Raw genomic sequence first — 10,000 nt, forward strand, 5'->3', positions numbered from 1 at the left:
AAAGATTACAGTACTTTTTTTTTTATTATTATTTCACACCTTTTTACTTCTAAGCAATAGTAATAGCAGTACTATTACTTGTGTACATGTTTTGCATCTCCTGGTCTTCCAGTGTTTAGTCCCCTGTGCAGTTTGGAAAGAAGAAACTAATCTGAATCTGTTTCTGTTTTATAACAACAGATAAAAAGCATGGATTTGGCGGGACACAAGTGCAGTGTATGTGACAGGAGTTTCTCAGTGAAGTCCAACCTGACTCGGCACATGCAGCTTCATGGTCCGAAGGAACATGTGTGTGAAGTGTGTGGGAAAAGCTTCTCACTGAAACAGCAGCTGAGCAGCCACCAAAAACAGCACCTGTATCCATGCATCCGTCTGTACAGGCAGGGAGAGGCCAAGCTGCAGTGTACGGATGCAGCTAAGAGTGTGGCAATGGGCCCCAGCAAAGCAGTAGACCCCAGCTGTCTGGATTCAGAAAAGGCGGAGGCTGCTGCAAAGAAATCTGGAGGGGAAATGTGGAAAGGCCAGCTAGTTGTCACATTCGGCAAATATGCAGGCCAGTCTTTCAGGTGGCTGCTTGAAAATGATGTGGGCTGGGTCATATGGCTGCTGTCTGAATATTGCCAGAAGGGTGAGAAGAACGATCTCCTAAAATGGCAAAAGGAGCGATTGCTGCAGTATGCCAGAGAGTTTCCGCCTGTCACCTTCCATCTTGACAAACGCATGGAGGTAACTTTGACCCTTTAACTGAGATTAAATAATATTTACCTTTTTTATATTTAATTTATTTATATTTTTGTTTACTAAAAATTGAGTGCATGTGTAAATCAGTAAGGCACATGTAACGCACCTTCAATAGTAAAATCATCAATGTTTACTCTGCACAAAAGCTTGTGCTTTAGACATAGGAAGAGGTAACAGTATAAGTATTTGTGTTTATGTGGTACAATACAACTTTGTATGTGTTTTTCTACACTTTCTTTATTTTCTGCATGAACAGGAGTCAAGGAAAGACAAAGGAAAGAAGGCTGAATCTACCCTTTCTAAGTTCCAGCAGGATCCTGACTATGCCAGTGATGCTGAATTGTTGGCAGCTGCTGGTAATTAACACACCATAACTCTATTTTAAAATTCATAGAGCATTTTCTTTCTTACTGATGTATTTCAGACATCTGACTAAATACACTGCATACACAAATATCACACATTGTATGGCACTGATAATGACGACAGTAGGTTTAGTGTTTCACTTTCATTTTCAGCAGGATGAGGGATATTATCAAGCTAGCTGCCCTTTTTCAGTCTAACAGATTTAATGTCTAAATGATTTGTTGGCATTTAGATAACACATACAAAAATCAATTTAATTTGTAGATGTGATATGTTGGATTTTTTTTTTATTATATTACAATATTTTTTTTAACTATTGCCTATATTTTTGTAGCAACTCTAATGTATACTAAAATGTTTGTATCAAATATAATTTGTGTTCTCTAAAATAAGATCTGATAACATGGAAAATAGAAACAAACTTTGTTTATTGTGATAATGCTTGTGTTTGTCATTATATTTACATCTTAAGCAATGTGCTCAATACATTTTGTCTGATTTTTTCTACAGAGACTGTCCTTGAAGAGTCTGAGGTAGCGGTCTCCACACAGCTGACCACCTGGGGAGAGCTCACACCGGCCGTGAGTCAGGACTCTTCCCACAGCCTCAGCGCATCTCAGGGAAGAGCTTCTTCCCCTGTAGACACCTCTGCCTCTGGCTTCTTGCTGGAGGGCTGGCAGAAATACTGGGAGCATCCACCTCCATCTACACAAGCCAATGGTATAGCTCCTCCTAACATCAAGTGGCTGAAATATGATGAGATGTATGGTCTGTTTGAGAGACCTTCCAAGTACAAAAATGCCAAAGGAGAGATTGTGGAGAGAAGGCTTTTAAAGGAGAAGATGGAGTTCCACCCACCCCCAATTCCTACTTCTGTCAAAGGAGGACTGCCCAACATGATGGCCTTTTTCACCACCCCTGTCTTCTTCTGGCGCCCAGTTGGTGTGATGCAAGCCAAGATCCGCTGCCCTAGCTCCAACTGCCCTGCACCACCAGGTGAATACCTTGAGAAGAAAGGTTTTGGTAGTTATGCCAGGCAAGTGTGTGGGATGAAGTACAATTACACCTTGTTGACAGAGAAGCTGAAGTGTTCACATTGTGAAAAGATGAGGCGGGCAGTGAGTAAGACACATAATGACGCAGACAGTGAAGATGAGGACAGTCATCATGTTCAACAGTACATTTGGCTGGCACACAGTCCCAAGATCCTGATGAACTTGGCCCCGGCCATCAGAAGCATGTTTCCTGCCATACTGTGTGGGAAGCGTGCTATTGACAAAGGCGTGGTTACTCTTCTGAATGACAGGGTCAACAGTGTGTCCATGAGCAAAGTCCAGAGACTGCTGCAGCAGGGACATGATGAGTGGTATGTGGAGCGCCGTGACCTGTACCAGACTCTCTTGTACGAAGCCCACACAGCTGGATCTGCATCGTCTCAGAAGAGCATCCTGTCCTTTGTCAAACCTGCTGGTACTTACACCCCTCCTCTGCCCCGGACTCCCCTTCCTTCTGCCCGTGTGCTGAGGCGTGCACACATGATCATGGAGATGGAGAAGATGCCTGTGTACAGAGCCTCAATCCTCAGTGTGACTGGAGAAATCCTCTGCATTGATGGTACAAAAAAGGTATGTGTATTGTATCAATTCATGAAGTTAAGCAGACTTAATATTTACTTAGTCACTTTAAAGTGACTTGAGCCAGCTTATTGTTTTGAATTAGAGACTTTGGCCTCACTGTTCAGCTTTCAAATGTGATGTGATAATAAATATAAATAATATTGGGCAGACAGGTTATTGATAGAAACTATCAAATGAATGTTCTGCTTTGTATTTTCCAGGTCCTTAAGAAGATATATGGTGATGGCCAGGGCACCATGCAGTATATCACCAGTGTGCTGAACGAGTGGGGCCAGTTCTTGACCACGGTGGTGGTGGCAGCTGAGTCTGAGGGGTGCTACAGACGTATGGCCAAAGGTCTGATGGCCCGCTTTGAACGAGCTAGGGCTCCTGCACCAACTGCCATATATGCAGATAACAACTGTTGTCGGTAGGTTATAACACATCCATATACCCTGATAAAATGTGTCATTAAATTAATGTTAAAAAAAAGAAGAAAACACATGCTGAATTTATATTGTTTCAGTGACAGTGGTTCGTCCTTCCTGGAGAATCTGTTCGGGGGCTGGGTGCAGAAGGGCACTGTGGTCAGACTGGACATCCGACACTGGCTGCACCGCTGGGATGCTGTTGTCATCAAACAGAGCCATGCCAAGTATGGGGTGTTCATGAGTGCCCTGGCAGGTGCAGTGCTGGCCTACAACAAGGACGATATGATGCTCCTAATCCAGGCAGTCAGGAAGGGCAACCAGGAGTTGTACGCCAGTCTTTCAGATGAGGACATGATAGCCTTCCTCAAACCTCACCAGATCAGGTCCTATGTCAGACGGATCACCCGTGGGGTTGAGGTAAGTGTAAAATTAATCCATGTATAATCTTTATGTATAAGAAGCTCAAAACATTCTTCACTAAAATTAACTAAGTTGTCAGACTGCTATATTTCATTTAGAAAATACTTCCAATTATTGACACAATTTCACATTTTAAGCAATATAACTTTATAAAATAGATGTAAATGATTGTTACAGGAGACAGCTTCAGCAATTGACTCCATCATTACGGAGTTCAAGGGACCTGCAGGCCTTGACATTGATGGAATCCACCTTTTCAAATCAGCACAGGCAGTGGATTCTCACTGGGCAACTGCAAGCAAGCATCTTAGTTGTATGCAGGTGGGTAAACATTTTTGAACTAATCTTTGTATAATCATATAAACTCAAACTCACAGACACCATAATAAATTAGCAACTTATGTTTTATAGGACCCCCCTGGCATACAGCTGTATGTGTCAGTGAAGGTGGTGGTGCTGAATGGTGTCCGCCTGAACAAGTACAGGTGTCGGCGAGGCAGTAACTCCTTGGAGGGCTTGCACTCACACCTGTACAATGCCATTCCCTCACAGAGATGTGGAGTTATCCCATTCCAAGTAAGTATAAACAGCTTTAATATAAAAAAATATTGATTACACATCATTGTTCATAGGCATATTTTACCTGTATCCTCCCTGCTTTTGTGCTACCCTCTCCTCCTATGCTGTTCACATAGCATCAACTGGGTGTATGAGATGCACACATACTATTGCGGACAAAAGACAACTTGTATGTCAAGCAGCTGGGCAATGCCCACTTTGTAATCAAAATTAGTTTCTGATGTACAATAATGCATGAATGGTCATGTCTTTCAGGTGTATCTGATTGCGTTTGCTGTGCAGTGGAACAGCCGCATGGAATCACTCCGGGTTGCTGGTGGTCATGGCAGGCAGACGTGGTGTATGGACCCGCGGCAGATTCAGCGTCTGAATCAGCAGGCTGAGGTGCTCTTCGGTAAAGAGCATGTCCTCGAGCCCAACTTTGCCGCTCCAATGCCCTACCCTGCTGTATACAAGGACCCAGACGAGGAGGAGCTGCTTGGAGTAGAGTATGCCATGTGCCAGTCAACCAGCTTCACTGCAAGGGATTACTATGCCCAGCAAGGTACACAATCTTGCATTATAACAATATACATACATTAGGGGTGTAATGGTTCACAAAATTCCTTTCTTTACTGGATGTCTCAGCGCTTTGTAGTAACAGTGCATCAGCATCTCGAGTGCGCTTGCCATGCGCAACGCGCCTACATTTGAAATAATGAAATTTTGGTCGGCAGGAAAAATGGTCCAACGAACCGTTCTGTTTGAAAACAGTTTGACACGAATACGTGTATCGTTACACCCCTAACATACAGACTGAGTGGTCAAATAACTATAAATATCATGCATGTTCTATCCATGACAAGTATGGATGATGTAGTTAATTTTTATTTTACATAATATGAAACAAAAGAACTGCAGCATTGCCCTGTTGTATTAATTAGTCTACTGTTAGATGTTGTAACTGCCTAGACACACTGCTGATTAGTACATCACATATTTGCAGTTGAGGAAGAGCAGTCCCGTGAAGAAGAGGAGACGGCTGAACAAAGTGAGGACAAGCTGGCAGATGAGGGTGTGGACGTGGGTGCAGAGTCAGAGGATGATCCTATGGACACTGTCAGCGACAAACATGTCATCCTCACTCAATTAGAACAGGTGGAGGAGGAGGACAGTCCTGCTCTGCAGGATGTGCTCATGACCAAGAGCCATCTGCATCTTCCTGGGCTGGAGGAAGTGGAAGCCTTGGCCCTGCTCCTTTTAGAACTGGCAGACAACAGTGACCGTCACCTAGTGCCAGCTGACCTAAGGCTGAAGATTGGCACTGCAGTTGGTGCTCTGCATGAGCATGACAGGTCTGCAGCCAACTTTGTAAAAAGGTATGAGTCTAGGTGGGGTTACACCCTGTTTGGCAGATGCTTGGGAGCTGACACACCTGAGAACAGAGCAGCACAGAAGACAAAGTTTTCCTGGATGAGGTACCCTCAGGCAGCCCAGGTGACTGAGGATAGTCGTCTGTTGTACCTCATTATTAAGATGCTGAAAAACCGGCCACCAGCCAGTCGTCTCACCTCCCCCACTAAAATCACCAATGCAATCAAGGGCCAGTATAAAAGGATTGTAGACCGAGTCAGAGACGATCCCATCCTCAACGGTCTCTCCATTCCTCTGCCCAATCTGAATGCCAAGTCCATCTCTACATTCATGGCACGGGAAGAGAAGAAGGCTAACTACAGGGCAACAGTAATGCCAAAGGTGAAACCCCACCAAAGAGTGCTGTCAGAAGAACCAATGCCAGCAGCTCCCACTCTGCCAGAATCCCTACCAGCTCCAGATCGACCTCAGGTTCAGTACCAGAGCCTACGTCATACTGCTGGGAAAAGGCATGGTCAGAAGCGGAGGTAAGTTGTTCAGTTCTTCATTTCACAAGTATGTGACTTTACTATTTTATTACAATATGTGAACATGTCTGAATTTATCAGCTGAATGGTTTAAACTTAAACACAACAAACCATGTGAATTGATAGTCGTATAAATTATTTATCATGAATTATATCGCATGTATGATTTATTTTTGCAGGGTAGATGTGGAAGAGCCGGAGCTTGTGAACCGGCCCATTCAACCTAAACCCCCTGTGTACATCCCACCGAGAGCGTCAGCAGCACCTGTCCTGGTAGTGGTTCCTGCACAGCCACAGGGACCCTCCATGATGCTCTGTGGGGCATCCAGAAGTCAAGGCTTCATACCTTTCGCACCGCCTCCTGCGCTGACATCCAGACCAATCAAGCCTCATAAATCAATGAAGCCTTGTGGGGCCTGCCAAGTACCCCAGTGTGGTGGGCAGCGTAAGAGATACACACCCTCCAAAGACAAGGCAGCTGAAAGTAGCCAAAAAATATTTACTTATTGCCCAGCAACTAGGAAGTCCACCACTTCAGGTTTTGAAGGTGTTGTGTTCAACAGTTTTGAACACTTCAAAAGTGTTGTAGACGAGGAACTAAAAAAAAGTAAAAAATAATAACAAGTAGAGAGCCAGCCACATCTGTAACTACATCCCCCAAATCACAATAGCAGATTTCTGGGGTATGGTTTGGACCTAGTTTAGATTTTGCCCTAGTTTGGACATGATTTAGACCTGGTTCAATCCCAGTTGTACTTGCCTACAACCCCAATTCCAATGAAGTTGGGACATTGTGTAAAACGTAAATAATACCAGAATACAATGATTTGTAAATCCTTTTCAACCTATGTTACTTTTCAACCTATTTTCAATTGAATACACCACAAAGACAAGATATTTAATGTTCAAACTGATAAACTTTATTGTTTTTTGCAAATAGTCCCTCAATTTGAATTGGATGCCTACAACATGTTCCACCATCTATAAAACACATAACTATTTTCTCATTGTCTGCCATCAAATCAGACAGTGGGAAAAAAGATGTGTTTTTAGTGAATGTAAGTATCTGCTTAACATTGCATACTCATCCCCTTGTATATATTGTACGTATATTTTATATTGCTCAATGTGTACATGTATAAATCTTGTAAATATATATATAAATCCTGTACATAATAACTTATTAGTACATATTTTGCTATATTTTCTGCTACATTACTTAATAATTAATGTTAATTATATTCTGTTTACCTTGTTACCTGTGTTATTGTTGTGTTTATTTATTTCTGATATCTAGATATATATTGTTGAACAAATCCTATAAATAATAACTTATTAGTACCTATTCTACTATATTTTCTGCTAAATTACTTAATAATTAATGTTAATTCTATTCTGTTTACCTTGTTACTTGTGTTATTGTTATTATTGTTGTTTATTTATTTCTGATATGTAGATATATATTGTTGAACAAATAAAAAAAAAGAATGTTTCCAAATATATGATTCCTCCCCATTTGTCCAATAGATAGAGGTAAAGACTGTCACATGAAACTGTATTGAGTATAACAGAGGCTGAATTAAAGGTAAAGTCTTTTTCTAAAATCCCATTAAGGCCCTTTTATGTGTACATTTTACATGCTCCATACAGGGTGAATAGGGCCTATAGAGTGAATAATATATCTCAGATATGAGCAAATTACACTTTGTTCAAGAAGCTTAATATAGTTTCTTATATTTTTTCAGTGATCTTGTAAACACTGTAAATAAAAGTCTCAAGTTTATTTGTAAAGTGCATCCATTCATACTTCAAACAGATAAGAGCAAATACATTTGTTACATTACTTGTTTTTTATTGCTTTAATTGAAGCATTATGTTTGTAACATTACGTGACAGACATATTCTACTTAATAAAAGATAAAGTCAGAGATTCTAGTCTTAATGGTACGGAAGCCCTGAACCGCAACCTAAAAAAAAAAAAAAAAAGTCAGTAAAAAAAAAAAATCTTAAAAAAAAAAAAAAATCTTACAAAAAAAAAAATCTTACAAAAAAAGAAAATCTGTAAAAAAAAAAAAAAAAATCTAGCATTTCGAGATTAAAGTCGAAATGTTTCGAGATTAAAGTCGAAATGTTTCGAGATTAAAGTCGGAATGTTTCGAGATTAAAGTCGAAATGTTTCGAGATTAAAGTCGAAATGTTTCGAGATTAAAGTCGAAATGTTTCGAGATTAAAGTCGAAACATTGTGCAGTGCGCGTCCACTGGCTCAGAAGCGCGCGCGCGTGTGTGTGTGAAGTCGAACTGCCATGGATAAACACAAAATAGTAGCTTTTTACTTTTATCTGGGCTTTCAACAAAATTCTACACACGTCACACGTGCTACTGAGGTGTTTTCGTGCTCGTCTAGTCAACACTATCTGGGTCGAGAACACAACAGTAACTGTTCGGTCTCCTCTTCCCCGTAAATACGCTCTGGATACATTTTAAGTGCATCATTCTGTATCCAATCATTTGGCCGGATCCTGTGATTTCCTAAGATTTAATAACCACTTATGGTTGAGGAGAGATTCTGTGATATGATTGTAAAGCACTTTGAGTGTAGGCATATATGAAAGCGCTATAAATGCCCTATTCATTCATTCATTCATTCATTCATTCATTCATTCATAAAGCTGGATTTCTCCATCCAGTCTGAAAAGTGTTTTCCGTGTTGGTTTTCCTATAGGCTAAAGTCTATTCCGGCGCAGTATATTTTATAACGTCCTATAATGGTAGCCTAATGCTGGTAGATTGGCACCTGTTGAATTTCCTTTGATGAAACAAAACACACACATACACAGTGTGAAACTCGCTATCGCGTAGAAGCTGCGCGTGTGTGCTTTCCATTGTCTCACATTGCCGCACACACAGGCATTCATAATGGCCAATAGCGAGTTTCACACACTGTGTGTGTGTGTGTGTGTGTGTTTTGTTTCATCAAAGGAGACCGAAAAGCTACTATTTTGGGTTTATCCATGGCAGTTCAACTTCACACACACACACACGCGCGCGCGCTCTGAGCCAGTGGACGCGCACTGTTATGAATGCACAATGTTTCGACTTTAATCTCGAAACATTTCGACTTTAATCTCGAAACATTCCGACTTTAATCTCGAAACATTCCGACTTTAATCTCGAAACATTTCGACTTTAATCTCGAAACATTTCGACTTTAATCTCGAAACATTTCGACTTTAATCTCGAAATGCTAGATTTTTTTTTTTTTTTTTACAGATTTTTTTTTTACAGATTTTTTTTTTTTTTACAGATTTTTTTTTTTTTTTACTGACTTTTTTTTTTTTTTAGGTTGCGGTTCAGGGCTTCCGTATTACGGTCTTATTCACAAAAACATAAAAAAGAACAGTAAACAAGACTTGATGTCCTGAAGTGTGAAAACATTGGTCTCCTCCCCTCTCTCCTCCCCTCTCTATCTGTTTACATTTTTTTTTCCAAGGTGATCAGGACCCAGGATAAGGACTTGCAGGGGTCATGAGCCATTCCCAGGCGGTCTCCCATCCAAGTACTAACCAGGCCCGACCCTGCTTAGCTTCCGAGATCAGACGAGTTCGGGCGTTCTCAAGGTGGTATGGCCGTAAGCAAAATCTGCTGCCAAAATTGGGCTTTTTGAATGGTTAGAACATTAGGGTAGTAAACCATATAAAGCTTACTAGGTCTCCCATCCAACAATAAAGCTTACAGCACCTGGTATTCCCAGGCGGTCTCCCATCCAAGTACTAACCAGGCCCGACCCTGCTTAGCTTCCGAGATCAGACGAGTTCGGGCGTTCTCAAGGTGGTATGGCCGTAAGCAAAATCTGCTGCCAAAATTGGGCTATTTGAATGGTTAGAACATTAGGGTAGTAAACCATATAAAGCTTACTAGGTCTCCCATCCAACAATAAAGCTTACAGCACCTGGTATTCCCAGGCGG

At 41.3% G+C, this 10,000-nt stretch overlaps 1 protein-coding gene, 2 non-coding genes and 1 pseudogene across 3 annotated transcripts in view; 1 reads left to right on the forward strand and 3 right to left on the reverse strand.

Moving 5' to 3' along the window:
- The window catches only part of LOC148964552 (uncharacterized), a 6,220-nt gene extending 805 nt beyond the window's left edge, over positions 1-5,415 (forward strand). The window contains exons 2-9 of the mRNA XM_089128028.1: positions 181-726; positions 998-1,097; positions 1,618-2,732; positions 2,945-3,153; positions 3,250-3,571; positions 3,752-3,895; positions 3,986-4,150; positions 5,139-5,415. Coding sequence (XP_088984154.1) covers positions 181-726; positions 998-1,097; positions 1,618-2,732; positions 2,945-3,153; positions 3,250-3,571; positions 3,752-3,895; positions 3,986-4,150; positions 5,139-5,285 — 2,748 coding nt within the window. The 3' untranslated portion in view covers positions 5,286-5,415. The remainder of the gene's footprint in view (positions 1-180; positions 727-997; positions 1,098-1,617; positions 2,733-2,944; positions 3,154-3,249; positions 3,572-3,751; positions 3,896-3,985; positions 4,151-5,138) is intronic.
- A 4,130-nt stretch (positions 5,416-9,545) lies between these two features.
- On the reverse strand, positions 9,546-9,668 carry LOC148964553 (5S ribosomal RNA; annotated as a pseudogene).
- Positions 9,669-9,760: 92 nt separating this feature from the next.
- On the reverse strand, positions 9,761-9,879 carry LOC148964554 (5S ribosomal RNA). The gene has a single exon (XR_016152797.1). It is a non-coding gene; the product is annotated as a 5S ribosomal RNA (ribosomal RNA).
- A 92-nt stretch (positions 9,880-9,971) lies between these two features.
- The window catches only part of LOC148964555 (5S ribosomal RNA), a 119-nt gene continuing 90 nt past the window's right edge, over positions 9,972-10,000 (reverse strand). Inside the window, exon 1 of the ribosomal RNA XR_016152798.1 lies at positions 9,972-10,000. This exon is cut by the window's right edge and continues 90 nt beyond it. This is a non-coding gene — a ribosomal RNA (5S ribosomal RNA).

This window comes from Pimephales promelas, assembly GCF_988280905.1.
Source record: "Pimephales promelas chromosome 3 unlocalized genomic scaffold, fPimPro1.hap1.1 SUPER_3_unloc_1, whole genome shotgun sequence".
NCBI lineage: Eukaryota > Metazoa > Chordata > Actinopteri > Cypriniformes > Leuciscidae > Pimephales > Pimephales promelas.